This window comes from Anser anser (genome assembly GCF_964211835.1).
Source record: "Anser anser genome assembly, chromosome: 1".
NCBI lineage: Eukaryota > Metazoa > Chordata > Aves > Anseriformes > Anatidae > Anser > Anser anser.
The window spans coordinates 191207511-191233357 of NC_139720.1; the positions used below are offsets into that span (position 1 = coordinate 191207511).

At 43.2% G+C, this 25847-nt stretch overlaps 1 protein-coding gene across 6 annotated transcripts in view; it reads right to left on the bottom strand.

Annotated features, from left to right (window-relative positions):
• Nucleotides 1–25847, bottom strand: part of CDK8 (cyclin dependent kinase 8) — an 81276-nt gene that overhangs the window by 39541 nt on the left and 15888 nt on the right. For 5 of the 6 annotated variants that reach the window (XM_083849769.1, XM_083849770.1, XM_083849772.1 and 2 more), the window contains 3 exons: nucleotides 22354–22429; nucleotides 10892–11002; nucleotides 7982–8122 (listed from right to left, as the gene is read on the bottom strand). In XM_083849769.1, the coding sequence (XP_083705895.1) occupies nucleotides 7982–8122; nucleotides 10892–11002; nucleotides 22354–22429 (328 nt within the window). Of the gene's footprint in view, nucleotides 1–7981; nucleotides 8123–10891; nucleotides 11003–22353; nucleotides 22430–25847 lie in introns of those variants that run through there. The other variant, XM_083849771.1, reaches the window with a different exon arrangement.

The following is a 25847-nucleotide window of genomic DNA, read 5'->3' on the forward strand; positions in this document are numbered from 1 at the left end:
CCACTGTATGCCTGAGGGGGCGGCCTGTTCCCCGCGGCGTTGCGGTGCCAGTGGTACCGCCTGTGTGTGTCTGTGGGCTGCGCGCCAGAGGTCCTTCGGGCACTGGTGTCTCTTGTGCCCCAGGCACGATCCCTCTGCCCATGACACAACTCTTTCTTATTAAGTGCACTCCTGCTCGGTGCTTCCTTGGACTGCATTGCTGCCCTCACACCGAGGAGCCCTGCCGCTCGCCTTGCTGCTTCGGCTCTTCTTCCTGCCGCACAAGCCGGCTGTCAGAGTGCCTAGAAGCTCAGCGAGTGGTGGGCCAGCTGCAGGGGTCCTGTTTTATAGGGCCCGCAGCAAAGGCGGGGCAGTGGTGGCCACTGTGACCTCAGCAAGCCTCTGTGACGGAGTGGCCCACGCGTGGCCAGAGGCGGCTGTGTTGGGAGCGGCCTGGAAGATGCCCTCACGTGGAAGAAGGAGAAGAGTTGGGGGGGCTGAGGGTCCCTTTTCTGGGGCTGGCTCCCCCGGGTCATTTGGCTGGCCAGAGATAAAGGCTGCCCCTCAGCCACAGGGACTGCCCTGCACCTCCCATCCTGTACCCTGGGTTTATCTTTAACACTGTTTGTTAGGTAATTTCATTTTATTCTTTACAGAAAAGAACAGAAGCATGGTGCATCTTCAGCCTTAATTCCCACGTGCGCTTTGTGCTCTGAGTGAAGCATTTCTTCCTCACATCACATCTAATCTAAATCTCCCCTCAGTTTGTTCAAAGCCATTATTCCTTGTTCCATCACTACACTCCCTGATAGAGTCCCTCTCCAGCTTTCTTTTAGGCCACTTTTATGGGTTAGGTTAGGTGGCAAAACTGCAGGACCTTGCAAATTCCAGCCTTATCTACCTTGTTCCACATGCCAGCTTCCAGCTCAGGCTCTAGCCTCTGATCAGTGTAACATAGAATCACAGAACCATTATGGTTCAGATCATCTGGTCCAACCATCCCCCTACCCCCACTAAACCATGTCCCCAAGCACCATGTCCAACCTTTCCTTGAACACCCCCAGGGACGGTGACTCCACCACCTCCCTGGGCAACCCATCCCAATGCCTGACTGCTCTTTCTGAGAAGAAATGTCTCCCAATTTCCAACCTAAACCTCTCCTAGCACAACTTGAGGCCACTCCCGCTAGTCCTAACACCTCACGAAGGCACCCTTTCCTCTCCTGGGACATTTATGCCTGGCAGGAGGTGTAGGTCCCGCATCCCGAGGCCCAACCGCACCCTGACGTTTCCATTTCCCCTCACTTTTACCCTCAGCCCCCTCACGATGGAGGGCAGGGGCCTCCCTCCCTGCAGGCCACGACCATGCAGCCTTGTCCATGACCAGGCAGCAAGCCGAGCGAGCTGCACTTGCAGGCAACACGCCAGGAGGAAGGAACAGGTGCCTGCGTTGCTGTCGCCCATGTGAGGCCCAGCCCAGTCTGTGTAACTATTTTCGCAGGTGATAGCCGCAGGTCCCACACCAGGTAAAGGCGTCCCAGCCCCTCCGGCAATGGGGAGCCCCTTGCACCGGCCACACCTTGCTTCTGGCACTGCCAGCCTGCAGCTGGAGCACGTGGAGACCTCTGCTCACGTCTGGGGAGGTTGGAAATGGCCAGCATTAACTCAGGAAGCTCCACAAGTGCCAGCTTTGCTGCCCTGCTCTGCAGAGCAGAGGGGTTTGGATAAGCTTTGATGAAGCATCCAAATTCTCTTTTAATTTCAGCCTTTTCTCCCTTTCGGCTCCACACCAACCTGACAAGACACGCAGCAGGGGGAATGGAAAAGAACGCCTGAGTGTGCCTAGTGAAGAGAAACCTTACACCTTTACACATGCTGAAATGATTTTTGCCCTGGTGTTGAGCCCTTCTGTGAAACATCCATCCATGCCTGAAAACGCTCCCTAGAAAATATATGGTGACAGATTCATGTTTAACCCGAAAAAAAATTAAAAGAAACCCCACCTAGGCTTTCTCTCACAGTTAAACAGGTTTTGTTTTTCTTGCAAGTACAGCCCCTAGGGATGGGGATGGACCCCCATCTTCCCTTGACACTCTGTCATTGGTTTCTTCTGGTTAGACCCATGTGGAAAGGGAAGGAGGTAATAAAAATTTGCTTCATGTCCTGGTGCAAGGTGGGACCGTGCCAAAACACACAGTAAATCAAGGAGTGCCCCAGCCTGGCCATCACAAGACAGAGCAAAGGCTGGGGGGCAATAGCCTTTGGTGGTTACTGGATGTGGATTCGTCAGGCACATGGGAGAAGCATTTAGCCTTTGGGTCCACTCTTTCTCTACCAGGCTCATCCATACCAGTGCTAAACACTTCGCCAGCTTGCAAGTAAAGCCTGTTCATCAAGAAGTACCCTAAAACCACACGGTCATCTCACAGGCAAGGCCACAGCTTTCAGATGGTCTTTCTGACCTCTTTTAATCCTTGCTAGACATACGAGCATCTTTCTTGTGGCTCAGATAAGAATTAGGCTTCGGATCGGTTACCCATAGGCCTACCGCTGACATACAACCTGCTGCCAGGGCAAAGACCACAGCAGAGGAAGGAAGGGATGAATGCAGAGGGTTTCCTGCCCGCCGGCCAGCCCTTGTCTACGTACGTGTGCCGGCTGAGCACTGGCCAGCGCAAATCTGGAAAGCACCATGAGCCACGTAGATGTGGTGCCACCTAACCCCAAGCATGTGCAAGGGGGAGAAGGGCACAGGCCATGCTCAGGGACACCCCTGCAGACCTCGGAGACATTTTGGGGAAAGAGCTGGGCTCCCAGCAGGCAGTCAGGCTGACAGCTCACTGTTCCCTTTCTTTGCAAAGGGAGATGTGCAAGCGCCCAAAATCCCACCCGTGCACCAAAACTGATCTGAGTCCGCTTTATACAGTAATCACCTTGCAATGCACAACAAAAGAGGAAAGCCTCGTTCCTGCACAAGCAGAAGGCAGTCCTTCCAGATTTAATGCAGCAGCCACCTGTAATGACACACACAGTTCATCACAGATGCAGGTAGCAGGGCCCTCATTCTTGTGAATATAATGCCCGCAGCAACACAACACAGCGACGTTTTTAGAGCAAACAGTTTTAGTTTCATCACCCTCTTATTTTTTAATCATTTTTAATCTGTTTTTTAGCATTCTACTTCTTACCCGTTTTGCTTCAAAACCAGACAAAAAGTATTTGGCAGCTAATAGTGCTGTTTTTAATGACTTGAAAAATAACGAAGGAACATTAAGCAGTTCCCACGTCTTTCTGATCAATCTCATCTTTAAAAATACCAATGCTCAGGGAGGCTGTGAACTCTAATGAAGATTGATTGGCTCGGCACTGTAATGCCAGCACAGAGGCTGGTTCAGCTCAGATCCCAGCCTCTGCCTTTTATCTGCTATGCACTCAAATGGCCAAAGCCTCTTGCTGAAGCAAGACCCTAAAAATCCTGCTTTTCTTATAAAGGTCCAGGGATGGGGAGTTGGTCTGTGGATCAGCTCATTGTTTCTGCCAAGGCTTTGCTGCAGGCAGGGCACAAAAAAATCCTCTCCCCTGGGCTCCTCTCGCATCTGAGCTATCCCAGCTCGAGACCGTGCTGTGCCTGCATTGCAAGGGGAGCCTGGACCAGAGGGCCTGAAAAGTCTACGAGGGAAGCCCAAGGATGGGCTGAAACGCAGGATGCTGAGAGTAGCCAACAGCCCCAGCTCAGCTGCAGGCAACTCTGTGGAACATTGACGCCCAGCCTTGGTGTCGAGAGGGCTTTTCCACCTGCCAAGGAGGGCTCTATGGAAAAACGCTCTCCAGATCTTGAATACCAGATGAGTTGTGAATACCAGCCGAGTCCTTTTATTGTCAAACGTCGTATTTAAATGCTCTAACACTCAGTACCCCGAGCGCAGCACCAGCAGAGGAGAGCACGCAGTCCCTCCTTCTGTCCCACAGGACAGAGCCTGCCTGCCCCACCATCTCACCACACAGGCTCTGCAGTGCCCACTAATTAAGGCAACGATGATATAGCCATAGCTGCCTGCCTAATTAAGCCACAGCAGAGAACTCTTCAGCTACTCCACTCCTTCATTTTGCCTTAGTACCTTGTTGTCACAACGGTAGCACTTTATAAACAAGCAAGGTAGGCACAGATCAGTGTGCCTTTTATTCGTGCCATCATCATCTTTCATTTTGGAGCCTCATATTTATTTGTGCTCTGCTTTTCTAACTCCTGCTTTTTTTCTTCCCTGACTGGTTTAAGAGTGCATAAAGTGAGATTTAATGCACCTGAAACATTACAATTAGCCCCATCATGCTAATAACTTAAAGGAAACAAATAAATATTAGCAACTGTCGCACTTGGGAAATTCCCCTGTGCTGCAGGAAGAAGGCCTGCTGGTCAGGGAACATGGATTTTTTTTCCTGAATCCATCCACGCAGGATTCAAGGACAGGACAAAACACTAGTAAGTCAGCAAGCAGCATGCAGTAAATAATGAGGGAGCTGGAGAGGTCTGAGGCTCTGTTCTGGCTGCTTCCAGATATAAATTTTGTTGAGCCACGCGTCTCAGCATCACTGTGACACTGGCTCTGGGACGTGAGGGAAACCCAGGCAGGTGGCGCATGTTGGAAAAGCCGTCCAGGACTCAAGAAGTTTTGTACATTACTTTCAATTCGGAGGCCAAAATCAGCTCCTCTCCCCCTCCACAAGAAGCCCTACTGCTGGAGACCTACGTTTCCGTGCCTCGGAGCTGCCAGCAAGCCCAGCCCCGGGCTGGGATGGGGACGGGAGAGCAGTGCCCTTGCGCTGTACCAGGTGATGTCCTGAGCGCAGGGGATGCTGTGCTCCAAAAGCTGTGCTCCTGCCAGCAGGGTTTGCTGGTAGAAGCTGCATCAAAGCACTTTGCTGTCGGAGTTTTGCTGATACACCTATGCTGGCAAAGCGCATTTCCTGATGTAGGGATGCTCTCTGGCCTCAGGCTTGTTTGTGAAGGAAGGAGAGGGGAGAGCCCGACAGATAAAAGCTTCCCACGAGGCAGCAGGAGGGAGAAGGCAACCCATTACCTTTCTGCTCCTTTGTTTGCCTGAATCATCTCCAACCCTCCGTGTACTACAGCGCACGAGCTTCCCCCAGCGCGCAGGGGAGCTCATCATGTACGTAGCACGCTCTGTGCGACCAAGAATTTGCGGGGCCAGGGTCCTGGTTAAGTGACGGAGGGAAACTGGAGAAGAGAAGGTGGCCCCTGCTGAAGACTCACCCCTGGGCTGATGACTCCACTGCTTCTCATGCTTTGGCCCACGCGGAGCTGCAGCCCTGGCATCCCTTCAGGTCACCTCAGCACATCCCTGCAGAGCGCCACGCGCTGCTGGGATCATTAAGTTTCACTACCTGTCTCGTTGATGCTATCAAGAAGAGTTTCTCTATGCTTTCTTCTATTCCTGGTTACAAAAATCACAAAGATCTTCACCTTCAAAACTTTGCCTACCCTAATGCTGGCTTCGTTAAGGCATCTTAAACACTACAAAGTAGCACTTCAGTGGAGGCCAATTACTTCTCCAAGAAAAGAGCTTTCTTAACCTTTAAAAAATTCCTTATCCTATGAGACAGACGTATCAAAGAACTGATTTTTCTGCCAAAGTACTATATTCTTTAGCTCCCTTTCGCCCCCAAACATCATCGCTCACATAGCTAGCATATGAAAACAAAGTAAGCATGTTAACCCTATGTCAACGTGCGTGTTCACATAAAAATACACATCATTTGAATAATAATCTGTCCAGTCACCCAGTCCAGAGTTGAAATTGGTGACAACACAGAACAGCAATACTCCTGAAAGCTAATATTACAGGCATCCTGGAACAGATACCCACATCTCAACACAAGCATTAACTTGGGTTGCTTTGCATTGGAATATATACATTGTAGGGAAATCTCAGCTTGCAAACTCAACCGTGCACCAAGATGCCCATCTTGCTAAGACAAAATACTAAGAACTTACTCAAGCTATCCCCAGGGACCCTGAAAAAATTAAGAAAGTACCTGACATGCAATTCTCTCTCTTCTGCTGCACTGAATACGTGCCTTCTAAATTCAGCAAATTTTCCACTAGTCAAAGAGCTCAAACTGAACATTTTCAAACTGACAATCCCCACAGTCTCCCTGAATAAGGCAGCACATGCAGCCCCTGCACAGCTTTGATATGCTTTCTCACCAACGTGGCTTGACAAGCTTCCAGTGGGATGACCTCTCAGTCTCTACCTCAAGCTTTTGCTTTCTCCTTGGATTATCAGAAGATAGCCAATTGTGATGGTGGTTTTTTGCTGGTAAAAAAAAGCTGCTTGCTGGACTGAGACCACCAACTCATTTCACATAGGTCAGAAAATGAGATGGTAATTGTTTTTGGCTGTTGCCAACAAACTATTTCAGCTACAGACCTAGATGTGAAAGGCTCTGTAATAAATTACCAATCTCCTGAGCCATCCAGTTAACATGCATTAGTTTTTTCACTCAATTATACTCATACTTTAAATGCTTAAGCTCATAAATTTTCTGAAGCTGTAGGAAGTAAAATACCAGAAAATTCAGATTCTTGATGACAGGTCATTTGTTTTCTGTATGCCTCAAAAATATACTGAAGAGTACGGTTGTAGGCATGTAATTAGAGTAAGACATCACATTTTGGTTTAAAACCAAGTGTCTAAGCAGTAACATACTATGTACTTGTATTTTACATTTTGCTCCACTATTTCTCAAGTCATGACAAAGCCACCACAAGCTTTTTGACTTTTTCTTAGTGCTGAGTCTTTTGTTCGATTTCTAAAACCAGGAGCAAGTTAGAAGCAATATCCATACAATTGTTGCAATAAAACAAAGCTTCCTTTTATTCCAGTTCTGAAAGTGTTATTATTTTTCAAAGACAAATGTTTTACCATCAGTTTAAACAGAGACTGGCACTCTGTAAAAGCATTTATTAGGCATGAAAATAGAAGACAAATAACTAGTCATTGACTACATTTCAAGGAACACTATTAAAGATATTTCAAAGAAAAAGCGATTCTTAAAGAGCAGTAAGGAAGACAGATTTATTACACCAAGCATAGAATAGCACTGGTAATATCGACTTATGGGAATGACAGGTCAGACTAACGATACTCTCAAGTACTAATGAAATTTCATTAATTAGAAGTATTGTATATAATATAGTATATTGAAAAAAAAATGCTATCAGAGTAAGAGCTCTGAACAACTGGGTCAAGAAAGCTACCTGATTTTAAGATGACAGAACATTGTCATATGCAAAAAAAAGCTGTGGGTATATTTCAGAGGCAAATATCTGAGAATTGGTTAGATTTCCCAATTTTAAACATTCAACAGAATTTGTTGGTTAAGAAACAGTACCTCAAGTTCAATTTTTTTTTTTGCTTACACTGTAGTTAGGATAAACATGAGTTTATTTGCAGAAGCCTTCAGAAGTTGTCATGGCTATTTCTGCTAAATTATATATACTATGAGAACATAATGGCCTTGAAAAGTTACCTTCTTAAGTAAAACTGATAGTTTTAGGCATTATTCTTTCACTTTTTATTTCAGCAGCTCTTGCAGCCAATCATCCTTTCTCACACCTACACGCATGCAATATTTATTTCTGAGGCCTGCAGTCATACCACCAGAGGCATATTCTGTACTTCAACATGCCTGATATTTAAATGAACACATTCAAAAATAGTTTCAGAAAAATCAAAAAAGTAAACCAGCCATCTGATACACTTCCCTTCCATTAAGCATATTTCATCATAGCAGGCTTTTAAAACTTGCTCTCCTAGACAGGGCTGGCTGACCACTGTAAAAACAGCGTTTTTATTTTTAAAACAATGGTCACTTGCCCTTAGCACAAAGGTTTTGGTTTCCCAGGGGTTCAAATAATAATAATAATAATAATCCCTGCCCTCAGTCATCCCAGTGCTAAAACCCACTGCAGATCAACTTACCAAATCCCTGTGCAACACCCAGTTAGCATGCAGGTAGTGAATACCATCTAGGATCTGATATAACAGTGACTTCACCATTCCCCGAGGTAACTGAACTGGTTTCTTGTTTGCTTTAGAAGCCCTGTGAAACTTGATTATATGCTGTAAAGGGGAAAAAGAAATCAAAATGAAGAAAATGTTTGCTTTTTTTTTTTTAAACTACAGCATTACACTAAAATATTGCCAGCAGTTCCTTACGTACATGTCTTAGCTTTTGCAAACTTTTATCGTTCATTTTCCCAATTAGAAACATGTATCTTAAGTACTAGAAAATTAATACTATGAGGTAAAATGAACACTATCCCAGGGGAATCTCTCAAAAATTAGCTTGTCAAAGCAAATTCCCTTGCAGATCACTGACCTCTAAGGGTTTAGAGGTTCTGGGGGATATATTCGTTTGAGGCTGCTGTCTTGTACATCACAGCACAGAATTAAAAGGAAATTACCCAAATCCTGTATCATTTTGCTTTTAGGTTTTCTCCTACTGCCATGACACCAACATTGCAGCTCTAATGCCAGAAGAATTCATGGAAACTATGTTAGGAGTTTTAAATTAAACAAGGGATGAACCTAGGCTTCCATTTACCGTACCCTTAAGCATCACACCAAAGAGAAGCTGTTGACAGAGCAAAGCTACAAGCCTGTCCATCTTAACATCAGCCTCCAAGCCACAGAAAAAAACTTTCACAATTTTGACTGTATACACAAGCAATATCGTCTAGTAGTAGCAAGGAAGAGTCCAAGAAAATATTTCCCTCTAGCACTCAAATCCCAGGTGCCACTAGCACTTATGCCATAGCAAAAGTTGTGTCAGTAATGGTAACCATTTCTGGGTTTCTGAGAGAGAGAGCTTCTAGAAGAAGCTTTTGGACACATTCACGCTCTTGTGATGGTTTACACTTATGTGATGATTTAAACAGCCCTGCCCACCTTGCCCAGACAAAACCTGGCAGTGCACTCCTACCACAACATCGTCCTACTGAGGAAGGTCCTCTCCACTTCCTACACTCCCAGGAAGTTTCATGTTCCAGCTGCCAGTTAGGTACCTGACTGCTCAACCTCCTTGGAAGCTGCCATCCCACAGGCAATTCTTAGCCTCACGTAGTGCCCACAAAGATGTGAGTCTCCAGCGGCAGGAAAAAGGAAAGCTGCACATATGGAAATATAGATGGCTCTCCCAGACCTTTCTATTCCTGCTCTAAGGCACTGGGCCCTTTCCCCAGCCTTGCTAGGGAGCTGCTGCAGTGGTGGTGCTCAGCACCAGAGAACTGAGCCCACAACGAGCTCCCCCAGGCACTGACACAGCACGACCATGCTGCCTGCATCACTCTCAGCCAGCTACAGGTAGCTACAGCCAAGTACAGCTACAACCAGAAACAGGTACAGCTGAGCAGCTCCCGCATTTACACACAAGTGTGCATGCCAACGAAGATGAAAAGTAGGGGCTGTTCTTAAGTTACTGATATATAAGCCAGTGTTTCATTAACAGGAGTGCTTCTACAGCGATTTTGGCCAAGTATGAAGCAATGCAGAAATTTCAAAATGCAAGCAATGACATATCACTACTAGGCATATCATCCTAACACAAGAGCCTTGCAGCATATTTTGGAATTAAAAAATAATTCATGTGATCCTAATCTTCTCTAACTTAACATATAAATATGGGAGGGAACAGTGAGAAGAATAACATGCTTGGTTTTTCTGCACTTGAAAAACCAAACCACTTCCTCAAAATTTTATTTATTTTTCTAAATCAACCTTTAGAAAATGTCAACACTTCAGCTGCGTGATAACTTTGTTCCAATTTTATTTTGGGAATAAAAACTCAACATAACTATTAAGAACATTCAAGACATTTAACTTAACTCAAATCAAATACCTGAATGAATCCCAACTTCAAGTAATAGAATTTTCAAAAGAAACTAGTTTTAATTTGATTCGTACACCTTAACTGTCTGTCCAACCTCCATGCAGAGGAGAAACCAACTCATGGTTTGTAATGCATGAGTCTTACACAAACACATACCTCAAGAACTCCATTTCATTTCAAATTGCCTCTGTTGTACCCTTTAATCTGAATCATCTTAATATCTTTCAAAGTTAATATTCTACTGTTTGTTCCACTGAAAGTAATGCTCAGAAGGAGTATCAAATTTAATTCTGATAAACACAAACACCTTTCTTTTTCAGGAAAGTAGAGGTTACATGGGATTTTGCATTCTTTACAATGCTGCTTTAATTTTTTAAGCATTTTAAATGGATGTTGAGGTTACAAATACAAAAGTTAACAGAGGAAAAGGGTACATATCTTAAAACAAATTTACTTGGCCTCCAACATGTTTATAGTTTAAAGCTGTATCTTGTGATTAGGAATGAACAGCCTTCCTCACAAATACATGAAATTTCAGAAAGTGAGTTGAAAAACAAGTTCTTTCCACTGGAACACATGAATGAAATTTCAATTATATTCAGTGGCATTACACTCACTTCATTTATTCACTGATGACATGCAGTGTAAGCAAAGTTCCAGACTACCCTATTCAGCCAATATGTTTGCAATTTTTCAAAGGCAATCCACCTGCATAACCAATTACATTCTCCCCACACGCTTTATTTTAGCTGTAGCGAAGGGTTATATCCGCATTTAACTAGATTTTTAGCTACCAAGTGCTGAATGCAGATTTTATCTTCTGTGAGAGGTCACAGGTTAACTGCGTTGTGTGCTTGCCTAACATTTTCCATTGCTTTTCCTTCAGTACTGAAAGAGTTTCAAAAAAAACATTCTGGATGAAAAACTATACTGTCTTTCCTGACCTTGTCTCTTTTCAGTAAATAAAACTATGCCTGTTATCAACAAATAATTCACCTTACCCAGAGGTCATGCTCAGCGTAGTCAAAGAGAAGCCACACCTTCCTGTCAGCATGAGAAAGAAACACTTTTTGCAGAGAAATGACATTTGGATGCTTGAGCTCCCGCAGCAACTGCAAAATAAAGAAAGTCCACAATTATATCCACACATCCAGAGCTGTGGAAGAGCTGAAAGATGAATACTTTAATAGCATTTGCTACATATTATACAATACAAATATGCTAAGTTGAAATTTGCAAGACACAAAAGACAGCATTTTTTTTAAATGACAGACCCAGTCACTGGTTTTAAAAGCAAAGCTGAAAGCAAGTCATAACCCCCTTAGGGCATTCACTTCCCATTTATTTCCTAAAAGTTTAAGGCTCAATAAACCTCACTATTTGCAGGATCGAGACAACTCCATACACAGCCAGCTGTGGCATCTGCCCTTTCCTACAGGCTCTAATCTCTGATAAAGCCATTTTGGGGCACCAATTTTCTCCTGGCTCCCAATTATCTTGGAAAACCTGCATTTTGGATGCAGTCATTCAAGGCTCAATTGGATGACTCATGTAGAACGTGTCAATGCGGTCAGCTAAATGAAGATGTGCTTCTTCAGACAGAGCCAGCTGCTCTGAAAGGTCAACGGCACCAAGTGAAGAAGGTCCCAACTCCCTCCCACAACGTACACCAGTTCTGGCACTTCCAGAAGCCGTCGGTGAAACAGCTCAGCACTTCAGGAGAAAACTAACCCAGACACACAAAGGCGATAATTTGCTGCTGAGTTCCTGTGCTGCAGTGACTCACGGCACTACCAGCAGACCCGGCAGCAGCAGAGGGACACAACACAGCTCCGAGCAAGAACTTTTCTGCACCGGGGAGCCATTAAATCAGCTCAGCAGCCTCAGAAACTGTAGATTTAATCATCACCAAAAGGAAAACGTAACGGGCATCGCACAAGAACTGAATGCAGACTGAACGAGTATTCGAGCTCTCCTGTTCATCTCACAATTTCACTGTACTGACACGGTTGCTAAAAAAAGAGAATAGCTTGCTGAGATACTTCTAAAGGCTTTTTTCAAGAGTGGATACCCACAACTACAAGAACTGTTTGCCAGCTTGGGGACGGCAAATGGAACGGTTAGGTCTACCAGAAGTTACGACGTTTTTAACAAAAGCAATGGCTAGCTTTTTTTTAAAAAAAGCCAAGGACAATTCAAACTAGTATTTGAATATAAAATAGAAAATTAGTACGTTGAGATTGAATCTAATATAAGATACAGAATTATCCTGTTGCACAGAGGGAACAAGATAACAAGTTCCTTTCCACTGATACCTTAGTCACACATGCTAACATTTTAGCTGCTACCGAGATAGTAAAAATATGTAGTTTGCATATGCTCGTGTCCTCCTTTTCCATTTCATCTGAGGCAAATTCCCACTCCTACTCACTGACCAGAGGCTTCAGCGTGGTATTTCTTGAGCAAGTAGGAGTACTGAGTTCCGCGCAGATTTATCTCAAGTATGAGATAAAACAAAGAGAATGGAGATGAGGAAACATCAGAGATCAGTACAGAAGGCAATAGTTTCAGCATGTTTAACTTTTTATCTTAAGATTTTTTTTTAATTATGTAGAGGAATTTCAAGGCATGATCCGAAAGAACAAGTGTAGAATTCTGTAAATACCTGCAATTCCTACCATGGATGAGTATAAAAATAAACTAGAAATACTATTTGCAGTTTTTTGTTAACTGCAGGTGGGAGGCATGGGTGGTGGGTTTACCCCGGCTAGCAGCTAAGCCCCAGAAGAGTGGGGGAAAAATGAGGAAGAGTACAAGTGAGAAAACTTTTGGGTTAAGACAGATCAATAAGTGAAGGAATGATGAAAAGTAAAGCAAAAGCAACCACTCACAACCTCCCCTAAACAGACTGATGTGCATACAGTCTCCCAGCAATGGCCATCTCCCTCATATCCCTTGTTCCTCAGTTTTTACTGCTGAGCAGGATATTACAGGGCATAAAATATCCCTGCCTGTCAGTCTGGCTCAGCTGTCCCTGGTGTGTCCCCTCCCAGCCTCTTGCCCACCCTCAGCCTACTCACTGCAGGGGCAAAGAAAAAAAAGCAAGCCTTGATGCTATACAAGTGCAGTCAACACCGTGGTGTGTTACCAAACACTATTTTAGTCACAAATCCAAAACATACCACCGCACTGGCTGCTAGGAAGAAATTAACTCCATCTCAGGCAGACTTAGTGCAGCAGAGACCAAAGGCAGAAGCCAGCCTCTTAGCAGGGGACGATGTTATAAAATCATAGAATCGTTTAGGTTAGAAAAGACCTCTAAGATCATCAAGTCCACCCCCCAGAGCCAAAAGGACTGCTTGTAGATTCAGTATAAATTCACAGTGCTAGCTCAAATCTTCGTCAAACATTCCGTGACAGTGCAGCAACTATGTGTCCCAAACCAACATTTTAGCGTATTTTCTGTGCTCTGATGAGACACCTGTACCAGCACTCCAATTCCTTTATACCCAGATACAGACTGCTCCTCAGTAAAAGAGGAAGACAATAGTCATGGCTCCAGAAAATAAGAGTAGCCCCCCTTTCACCTTTTTCTGTCCCATTTCAAGACCACCCTACTCCTTGTTCCCTGTGTAGCAGGTATTTCCCACTTTAAAAACCCAATTTCCTCACATCAAACCAAATGTGATATGATGGTTCCTTTTGCAGCCTAGTGTTTTAAGTGTTCTGGCCTTTGTTACTGCCACTGGTATCAGCTGTTTGTTATGATTCATGCATCTGTGTCCTCAGTTTATCATTTCTGCTGTTTTTTTACCTTTGTCTTTTATGCTGAATAGCTGTAAGCTACATATTCTTCAAGCCTGCTTTAAAAACTGATGTGTTTGGTCAAAGCTAAACGGCCACACGCATCCCAGTGAAGAGGATGGCTAATATACATCAGCAAAACCATCGGAATAAGGAAATGATTGCTGCAATGATGACAGATGATCCCTGAGTCACTGTCTTGGAAAGGCTGAAACGCTCCAGGACAGAGGCAACACGGAGCAATAAACACAAATGCTGTCTGCAGGACAGAAAGAGCTCATGCAGATAACATCATGTGGGCTATAAACAACACTTCCAGCAACCTCACCCTCCAAAAACAGGCCTCTCCAGCCCACATGCCACGTGCCTTTCCTACCAGATGACTCTCCTCGTGTCCAGCAGCTGACAGAGCTCACTGAAGAAAAAGCAGACTGCAAGAAACGGCACGCCACCAGAGAGGTGCCTGCTCATGACAAAGGCCGCTTCTTGGCCTAGTGACTCTGGTACCTTCTTCTCTACCCTAGTTCGGTTCTACAGAACACAAGGAGAAAGAAAAATTGTCCACCTGGCCCTCAGCAGATTACTGTCCTTTTCATCTGCGTTTCACATGATGATTCGAGATAATTTCCACAGACAAAAAGGTTTCCTTTGAATTCGGTAGGGAGACCAAGTTCACCTTCGAGAAATACAGATATACAACTGATGATGCTGCTGATACATCTGGTTTGACCTGAGCGTCAAACCCCACGTTGCTCCCATCTAGGCTTTCCCATGTTTTCATAAACATTGCTCAAGACACTGCAAAGGAACCAGCATCCCTACATGCCCAGGGCTTGGGCCTGAACTACGATTCCTCTCTCCCCCTTTCCAAATGCAGAAATACTCATTCCACACCCATGGGGCAGCTGAGGGGCAATAACTGGAAGTGCCCTGAAAACACATTAAATTGTTGAACTGCTTCATGGACAAGGGCAAACACAGGTAAGATGGGACATTATTAGATAATCAATGGTTGCATTAACACAACCTGGCAAGCTACCACACTATCATCGCAAACCTCTTCTTGCTCAGGGACACTACGGTAACTACCTTCTATCAAATACGAGCTGAACTCAGCACGAGTCTCCATGACCGTGGAGACCTCCTTCCACTGGTGACATTCACACATTTGCAGCACAGCTCGCCATCACTACAGACACCTCTCATGAGGCAGGAGACTGTACTGAATGAGTGCGTTCTTTCCAGAAGTGAGAATTTCTAGCTTTACTGCCAATGCCATTCCACCTCCACTTGTGATGCTTGCTACTATACGTGGTAAATTGCTCAGTGTTGCAATACTGCCATGGCTACTTGAATAAACAAGTACAGGTTCTCTCAAGGCCCTTCTCAGGGCTTGAGGTAGGTTGAGATAAGGTTAGATAAGGTCACTCCTTGCACTCACTGCCTTCCTGTAAGAGCTACACACCACTTTTCCCCTAAAGCAGAGGGCAGTGAGAAAGCTGGCTAGACATAAAGCAGCATGCAAATATCAATCGAAACATTCAGTTAAGCAAAAATCACTACGGTGTCATCTTGCCAGTTTGATGGCATAAATTGAAAATCCAATCATCTCATGCCTCAAAAAGGCTCAGTCCCACCAACTGACCGAGCACCAAGCAAATTGTACATTTGTAGTCACGCCACAACTTCAGATGTAAACAGACGAAAAGGGGCTGGAAGAAAAAGCAGACTGCGAGTCACTGAGAAAGACAGGTAATTTTCAGACCAGGATAGCACTAAAATTTTGTCATTCTGTACCAGATAAAAAAAAGTGGAACAACTGCTAGAATAGATGAGTACAAGCTTACTAAGACATCACCTGAAATACTACACACAATTCCAGCCAATTCAGGGAAGATGAATTCCAACTACAACAGGGCAAAGGAAGCCCAAGCCTACAGGCTCTGTTCTCCTGCCTACAGCAGGACAGGAGACAAACAACCAAAATCTTTATAGCCTGCAAAAAAGAAAGACAGAGAAAAAAGAACTCTCAAAAAAAAAAAAACCCACTAAGAGCAGCTATTCTAACAGACAGTACTATCACAAGCATATATGAATCTGAAGTCATGAATAATTTTGGCTTAATAATATTTGCAGACTGGAATGAGACCATCTCCCTACAGATTTTTTTTCCTTACAAGCCTAAGTTCTACTCTGCTAAATATCTGAAGGTGTACTTGCCTTGTCTGAAGGAGTAAAATATGACAACTCCAGAAGTATTATCTAATTCTATATTCCTTAAGTAAATCTTCTTAAAAGTTTACATTGTTATTCCTAGTTTCCTATCAAAAACGTGCCTTTACTCAAGTATTTTAAAGTTTCAATTCCAACTCTAAAAACAAATTAATTACACAGGTTAAATCCCACACTGGCTTAGCTGCTATCCATTAGATTCCAGATCTTATTTTCAATGTAAATACAATTTTCATTTTATACTCCCATAAGTCAGATATTCCACGGTACTAAAAAAGAACAAAAAAAAAAAACGCTGAAAAAACATGCTGTTTTCCTTTCAAAATTGTTCAAATGAAAGCTTACAAAGGCAATGTAACAGAAAAAGTCATAATGCTGCTCACTCTGATTTTATTATGAAGCTGACAATACATTTTTCAAACTCCAGTTCTTCAGACTTACAACTGTGAAATTGTTGATTTATTTTATCCTTTTGTTTTTCGTTTTTCAGATCCTAAATTTTCAAGTCCTAAAAAGAAGCCTGACAACACAAAATGTCAAGAGAAAAAACGCACAACTCTAATTTGACTTTTGTGGTTTCCAAAAGAAGTGAGTCTTACATGATCGCACAGACGTCAGTATTTATTAGGATCTCAAGTTCAAGCATATTCAAATTATTAGAAGTTACTGAGATGTTCCTGAAGGTTCTCTGAACGTAAGGAGGTGGATGAAGAATCCTGCTGACATGAGCACTGTCAAGCTCTGCAGATTTTGATGTTCACAGAAACTATTACAATTCCTAAGGATTACAATTTCTCTCATTTATTCAATATTTTCATCCCACTTTAACAGAACTAAACCTACTACTGCCCTCCCTTTATACAAAATGTTTCAAGAATGCTGTTTGCATATATACCATACTACTATTAAAGCATTTGAGAGTTGTTAGTCTGGCCACACGGAGTCACATTTAATGTCTGTATTCCTCAGTACCTTGCTGCTTCTCACCACATGGAAGGCTCGCCAAGAAAACCAGTACCTCTCTTCTAACACGAGGACTGTACTCACCTAAGTAATTTCTGTATTTTGTCTTGCAGGAGAGTGCTTCCACTGCTAATGTGGAAGGAACAGGACAGCCACCCATACATAACGTGAGGAACCTGCACCCACAAATTGTTCCTCATTGCATATCACAAAACCACAGCAGAGGCCATCTCGCTGCAGCATGGGTCCTTGCTCTGAACATGATCTACTCAGAGCAGGCCTGGGTCACACGTTGTCAGCACTCAGACAAGCATTGTGAGGTGCAGCATCTCTTCCACCCACTGGGACAATCGCTTGGTCCTTTCCCAGGGGAAGATGATTAGGAGGGTGAATCCTGGAGTCATTAGGTTTCAGCTTCTGCCTCGTGGGGTCCCTCCAATTGCTGTGTGCTGCTTCACAGACCTTGGTCTAGCTCAGACTGACTCTAGAAAAAGCCCCTAAGCCCTTCTTCCATCCCCACACTGGCAGAGGGGAAGAGGCCTGAGGTATGCAGCACCACGTTCCTTGTCACCCAGGAGGCCAGTTGTGTGAGGAGGACCAACCCGTGCAGCAGCCTCCACTGAGGTCAACTCTGTGAAGGCCACTAACTAAATGGCTCCTGGGCTCCCTTCTCACCCACCTGGGGCACAGGACACCTGCTTTATCTGTCTGTTTTACTTCTCTGCCACCTTCCAACACAGGAGCTGAAGGACAGGGTGACCAAGCAGCTGTGGACACGAGCAGGACAGCTGCAGAGGGTCTGTTTTTCAGGTAAGGGCAGCAGCAGGGCTGTACTGGGCCCTGAGCCTCCTGCCTTGGGGGAAAGAAAACAGCTTTCCTTTTGTCAACACTCCCACGTGAACAACAATTTGCAAGCTCCCATTCTACCCAAACCACCCCTGCACGTTCCTACCACTTCCCGTGAGTCACTTTGAGCCACAGCACAACTCAAGGATGGTTCAATTCGGCTTGCTCACACAACAGAAAACTAACAACACTTAATTTTCCACTGGGTCCAGATGAAGGAACTTACCCTGCAGCCACATTACTAATAGATCCACCACTACGAGTACCACCTTTTGTGATAACAGCCTGCATTTGTTTTAACACAACACCACAAAATCCCAAGAACACTCAAATGCCTCCAAGGCAGACCTAAAGAATGGAAACAAAGAAGCCAGCTAGTTATTGTTCTGTAATTTTCTGTCCCAGATCCATCAGTCTCGAGGCTGTTCTGACTTGTAAAAGCTGGCTGTGGTGCTCTAAGGACAACAGGCAGTCAGGAAAGAGCACAGCACCCTCCATCCCAGCTCTGCTTTGTCCCATTCAGCACTCCTATCACTGAAAATGTCTGCCACTAAACAAATATTCTCTTCAGACCCCAGTCATAAACCAGTATTATCATATAAAAATACTACGTGGTGTTTTTACATGCTAACAACCGTTTTGGGAGTACTTCCATCAACCAGACCATGAGGTAAAAAAGCAAAACAAGTCCTGCAAAAAGATGAAAAAACTCACACCTCACAAACAAAGAAAGTGTAGGCAACTGAAGTATTTGCCAACCTGCTAAAATGGAATTAAAAATGCTGACCAACAAAAAATAAATAGTAAATGTCAAAGCTCTCGAACACACTTCACTGGTAACAGGTTATGTGTTTGGACAGTGCATAATGTTCTGTGAATATCCTAAGCGATCCTTTATCCCAAATGGGTCACGTACCTCCATAAGAGAAGTGCTAGAAAGTAATTTGATTTGTGGATGAAAGGCTCCACACGAGCCAGCAGTGCGTGCCTGCAGCCCAGAAGGCCAGCTGCGTCCTGGGCTGCACCAACAGAGGGGTGGGCAGCGGGTGGAGGGAGGGGATTGTGCCCCTCTGCTCTGCCCTCGTGAGGCCCCACCTGGAGTGCTGCGTCCAGGGCTGGGGCCCCAGCACAGGAAGGACGTGGGGCTGTTAGAGCGGGTCCAGAGGAGGGCCATCTGCACATAAACAGTCTGACACCAGGTCTTGAGGAAAGCTGGTGTCAGTTACCACAGAGGAGATCCAGAACAGCTGAGCAAAGCCCAGAATGGATGGAGAGCAGCCCTGAGGAGAAAAGCCTGGGGGTGTTCGTACATGAAAAGCTCAACATGAGCTGGCAATGTGCGCTTGCAGCCCAGAAAGCCACCTGTACCTGGGGCTGCATCAAAAGCAGCGTGGCCAGCGGGGTGAGGGAGGGGATTCACCCCCTCTGCTCTGCTCTTGTGAGACCCCACCTGGAGCCCTGCGTTCAGCTCTGGGGCCCCCAGCACAAGAAGGACATGGGAATAAGTATAAGAGCGAGTCCAGAGGAGGGCTACAAAGATGATCAGACAGCTGGAGCCCCTCTCCTATGAGGACAGGCTGAGAGAGCTGGGGATGTTCAGCCTGAAGAAGAGAAGGCTCCAGGGAGACCTTGTTGCAACCTTTCAGTTCTTAAAGGGGACTTATAAAAAAGATGAAGAAGGGTTCTTTACTCAGGTAGATAACGATACAACAAAGGAGAGGTCTTAAACTAAAAGAGGATAGATTTACACTAGACATTAGGAGGAGATTGGTATGGTGAGCATGCAGCTTTTAGTGCCCGCTTAATTCTTGAAAGTGAGGGCACGTATCATAGAAAAGGTATCAGGAAGGCCAGGCAGCATGCACTTCTACAGAGAACAAGAGCAGACAAACGTTCAGCTAAAAGTCTCTGGGTGAGGCAGGATTCACAAATGCTTAATATGGTGGATGAATGGGGGAAGATAAGGAAGGCTATGGAACTACTACTACCTTAACATTAAAGGTACTCAATTAGCATAATCAGAAAAAAAAATCTAACAACTAGTTTAAGTAAAAGCATTAAAAAACCCTCTTATTTAAACAGAATAAGTAATGAGCCAGGTTCGTGAACATAAAGGTCTAAATTCTCAGGCTGCAGCCAGTACTAAATTGCAAGAGCTTTATATACCTGTAGAGGTTGAGCTCATCCCATAACCAAGTCAGCCATTTCACCTCATGTCACTGCCCTGGTTCACAGCTCTTTTCACTGCTGTAGCTCAATTATTTTATTTTTCTGAAAATTTGACACTGTCACTTATCAGCCTCTGAAAAGTAGGTCAGGGGCATTTTTAAAGATATAGGTTACTCAACATTCCTGAACTGCAGATAGTCATCATAAAACAAGACAAGATTGTATAGCTGTAAAAACAAGAGTTTCACTTTGATTTTTATCAAACTGCATTCTTGCCAGAAAATCTCGCTAAAACACAAGAACTTCAGCTCTCCTGAGAAACTGAAAGCAATACATCTCACACAATGCAAGTCATCTACCTCTTCTCAATATCACCACACATGTAAAAAAAAAAAAAAGCCTCATCAGGACGGTCTAGACCACATTGTTACGAAGTCTGGTATCCAGTCTTGAATTTTAAGTATTACCACACAAATTTATTATATTTATTAATTAAATGTACAGATTATATTTTACGGTACAACACTGCTGATTAACTCAGTAGCATTTTCATATATACACTACTCATATAATCAATATAAACAATATAGGTATTTCTCTTGGCTAATTGGCTCATCTCTATATGAAGTTCCTGATTTTCTTTACAATATTAATTCACGGGAATGGAAAAAATACATATATTTAGTGGAATTAAAACAAGAGGAACAATGAATTTTGGGAGAAATATTCTTTCTTACCATCAGAAAACAGCATCACAAGAACAGTAAGGAAAAAAATCAAACACTAAAATCCATGGTTAATAATTTAACTGCAGGAGAACTCAGCCACATCAGCAGCTGAAGCCTGGAAGCAAAACTGGAAGCAAAGCCAAGAGCAGCAGCTCAAGAAACGCTGTTGCAGTCTACTTCGATTTTCTCTCTCTACACCTGCTTTTGGGCTCCACTCCACTCTCAGCCCACCTTCGCTGTGCCTTTGGTGCTTTCAGAACATTGCCCTTCTTTCACGTGTACCGCTCTCCCACCACGGGCTGTGAGTTGTACTGCTGTTCTCTTCAGAGGGTGCAATGCTACAGCTGCAGCAGCTCAGAGCAGGGAGGAAGCTTCCCTGCTTCTTGGCCCTCTTTTATCACTACTGGGGACCCTCCTGCCCTAGAGGAAGGATTACACAGCAGTCCTCAAGCTATGCAAAGAGGCCAAGTCGTTTCTGACTGTCAGCCAAATTAGTAATTCTCTTTTAATAGATACAAATTGAGTGAGGATCTTTCCCAGAGCAAAGAGAGACACCTCCCTAACAAGCTTCTCCTGCCAGCTTCAAGTAGAATAAACTCTTTTAAACTCTTCAGGGAAATCACTGCAAAAAATACAAATAAAATGTTCTTGCGAATCCCTCTGAAATGGTAGCTGACACTTTCCAAAAGCATTCACCCTGAGGAAGTCACAATATTTGGAAAGTTACTGCCAAAATGGCTGGGATATTCCAAATTTAAGGCCCTGTTTTCAGCTCCTTCAGTTCCATGTGGATGTCTATCTAGCATGGCAAAAAGGCTCAGCTTTCAAACACTGCTAAATTACCTTCTCCTGAAGAATATTGTTTCATTTCATTTTTTCACCTCGCTCATTTCAGGGACTAAATTGTTTGAAATCAAAGCCAACTTGAATTCAACAGTGTCTGAAATCCTGATACGCTCTTCAATCAAAAATGAAATTGCAGTAGATCTACTAGTTTTAAATCCTTCAAGACTATGGGTTTGAAACACTTACTCAAACACATGAGTTATGGTTATTTCCTTTCCTAATTCATCAATTTCAGTTGAAACGTTTCAAGATAAATAAACCCAAGCACCACCACAAAATAAGAATATACAGCAGTTAACCAGAACCTTCTACATACTGGCTTTACCCATCGAGTTTCAGTTTCTGTGCAAACTTGTCACAAACCACAGCTACTTATTCATGTTTTTCTAACAACATGAAATATAAAAATATAAACCTGAATAATCTAGGAAAACTTATGACTAATATTCATGGGTATATTACAGCCCATGAGGCAATGATGATGCCTGTTTGATTCGAAATCTTCATTTAAATAGAACCCAACACGTTTTAATCATTGAGCCGGTAAGAATTAACCTCTTTAGGAAAATAACTGAAGCACTAATGCAAAAGTCAGATTAAGTAATTTAAACCACTGACTCTAACCATGTTTTTAAACTGCTGCATTTAATCTGTGCTGAGGCAAGCAGTAAATTCTAACTTAAAACCAGCCATTTTAGATAGCAAGCGTAACAGGTGCAAAATCTTCCATGCCATTTGTACTTGTTTTATAGCTCCATAATGAAAATACAGCACCCATAGTAGAGTAACATGATTCAGCCAACAAAAACAGCATGCACTCAAATCAACACTTTTAATAAATCTGTTTGCTAGTAGAAAGAACTTATGTTACTTACTGCTATTTCTCTGCATGCAGACATAGAAATTCCAGTACCTTCTATTTGCTTTAAAGCATAATCTTTATCATCTTTCCTGTGAAAGAAGAAAAGAAGTTTTTTTAAAAAAGTTGCACCGTGAATTTAAAGTGAGCTCTTCATTACCATTCAGCAAACAGTTTCTAATTCATATTCTTCACCTTATTTTCTTTCAACTGTTTACTGATTTAATGTCTGGATACAAGCTGAGCACTAAGCCATAAGCTAACCACACCACCTTGCTAAAGCTAAACACATTCTCACTACTTAAAAATAGTGATTTTGACTTTTTAAAAAGTTACAATCAATCATGTTAGATGTTATAATCAATTTCTTCCATTCCTTTCTTGTGTTACTAAGAAGAAAACAGCACAAACATTTAGTATATACTAGAATAAAGTTTCTCAAAGTCTAGCTAGGGGTACATCTCCCATAAATGCGGAACTCGGATGAGGCAAAAAACTTACCCATATTTTAACAAGCTCTTCAATAACACAAAAGCACTGTCATAGTAGCACCTTTTCTTTCCTCTAGATCACAGAAAATGTCCTAAAATTGTGGTTCTACCAAACTAACCAAACCAACAAGATGAATAACAAGGTACTCATGCAAACCTAAGTATCTAGAGAAATGTTTGTCAGCTTCAATAACATGTAACACTTAAAACCAAAAACCTCTTGTACTTTAACCTGCTTATACCTTGCACTCATTTATTTAAAATGCAAGCCTGTTAGTTATTCTGGCTTCCAGTAGCAAAGTCAAGAAGAGACACTAAACCCTTCCTCTTTGCCATCCTCAAAGAGCTCTAACTTAAGAAGCATGGTGCTTGTCCTTCTGGTTTTTGGGCAGGCATCCACAGCATTCCTGAAGGACACAGCACTTAACAGCACTGCCTTCAATACTTGGAGCACACATACAGACCCAAATGTTTGGGATATATAAGAACCCTTATTAACTTTTAAGGAATCCTGCTTCCAGCTTCATAGCTGCAAGGAAAATCCCTGCAAAAACAGAGAACACAAACACCCAAAAGAAAAAAAAAGCCCCAGAGTTAAGCATTTAAAGCACATGCACTTGTTTACTCCAGCTCTCTCTAAACATTTGTAAGGCTTTGAATTGCTCTCCCCTATTCATCACTACATATTCAATCCCTCAAATTATCAGGTCCCGTTCAAGAGATTTTTCATGGGGTTCAAAGACAACCCACTGCTAGCAATAACCGTTCCAAGCAGAAGAGAGGAAGAAGTAGGAGATTAACGGGCAAAATACAAACACAGCTAATGGGGAGGAAAAGTGGAATGAAGCTGTGAGTGGGCGAGAGCAGATTTCGGTAACAGGGCAATTACATGGAATCAGCAAGATAAAATCGGGGTGAGGGGGGGAATACAAGATCTGAAACGAACAGGGAAAAAAAGAGTAAGGAGGATGAAGACAGAAGACATTAAAAAGCTTCCATTTAATAAAAATAAAACTTAAAAAGTCTTGATACGGAAAAGAAATAGAGCCAATAAAAAAAACTAGCTGCATGAAGCCTGAGAACAAGAAGTTGTTATTAAGCACATGATTGAACTGTACCTAATGATGACACTGTTGTAGGGATCAAAAGCATACATGGACTTGTAGTTACACGCATTTATGGTAGATTGGTGATTTACAGACCACGAGCAGCTACTGAACATAACAACCTCAACCTGCTCTCCAGCACAGGTTTTCTACGCTGGTGGTGGAAGGTAAAACAATTTTTTAGCTGGAAAAATTTCCCTGTCCTTTTCGATCTCCCTTCGCTGGCAACAGCTCACAACAGTTATCAGATACAAATATGAAGCAAAACGGGTTGGACAAGAGGTTATTCTCATTGCCCTATTTGTTTATACACTCAGGTTTCGAGGTATTTGAGATCCCCACGCCATGGGAAGTGCTGCCACGCCACTGCTACTAGTACAAGCACTACCAGAGTCAGAACGGGGAGCAAAACTGGTGTGACTAGAGGTTACTCAGTGACCTGCTTCCTTGCCTGTTTTGATTTTGTGGGGTTTGAAGAACTCAGTACAGAAAGAAGTGCTGTCATATGACTGGTATCATTACGAGCATTTCCGGTAACAGTGACTACAGTTAAGGCTGCCTCCCATTTACGATCGTAAAATTCTATTTTTAGCCGATACAATTTTTGCCAATTAGAAGTTTGGATTCAAATTTTCCATAGCAGATGGCAGACTTTCTCTGGGAATTCTTAGAAAAAAAATACTTCAGCTGTTTCCTAGAACAAAACTGGAAGAAAACACTCATTTGTGCATGTTGAGTCTTTTACAACCATCACTTCAACACTGAAGTTTGACAGGGGGGTTAAGAACGAACCACTTTTCTCCTTACAAGAGGATCCTCACACTGGATGAAAAAAGTCTGTGAGGAAAATTAATTCCTCACATTGAAAGGCAGCTACAGATCTGAGATCCAGAGATGCTGTGTCCAGCCATGCTCTACCCTGACAGCCACCCGTGGCTGCCTGGAGGTAACCACTTGCTAATTTGCTCTTCCCACGTGCCAGGTTGCTGCGCTCCTGTACTCACAGCAAGCAGTCACTGCCCTGCTCTCCACCTACTCAACCGTTGTAGAGGAAACATAACCACGGGATTAAAAAAAGGAACTGACTTTAGGGGTAAGGCACGTTTTAATCACCGCACTCTCCTCCAGAACCTGAAAAAATAACGAAAGACGTAGGACTTGAGTTCTCTAGATGATGCACGTGTAGTTGAGCTACAAAACAACCAACCAACCCTTAATCCTCTAACGTGGTATACGCTGAGACCAGCGACCTGCTATGGTTACCCATTGCACCATCAGTATCAGCTATTCCATTCATCCAAGGACAAACCCCCAAATTCTGTTAAAGCAAGCTAAGTTTTATTTACGTAAACTTACTATAATTCCTTGGAGCCATGGGAATTGGGGGAATAGTTTTTCAACGGAGGGATGAGAATTTACAAAAGTCAAAGGAAAGGTCAAAGCGATAAACCTTATTTTAGACAACTTCCAAAATATATTGACCATAGTCTGTTTTTATCATAACACAGCCCAAAAGGCCTCTCTGTGGTGTTGGCTATGGACAATTGCATTCTTTGAAAATCAAGATACGTTCAGAGTGACAAGGCAGGAAACAGAAAAAAATATATATATATTTATAAACATCTTCCAGAGCTAACTAAACTACAGCATAGGCTATTTAGCAGCTTGCATTTTAAGGGCCCAGGAAGACTTGAATTATAATTAAACTGTGAATTTCTTCTTTTTAACAGAAAGATCCTGTTGGGAAAACCTGTCCACTTCCTCAGCTGCCTAATAATAAGATGCTAAGTAACTTTGGCAGATGCTCTACCTACCAGCATGCACAGAAAGGCTGGTGAAGCTGTAAAACAGCAGAATGAAGAAAAGAAGCCTGAAAATCAATGGTCATTAATCCAAGTTTGCGTTACGGTTTG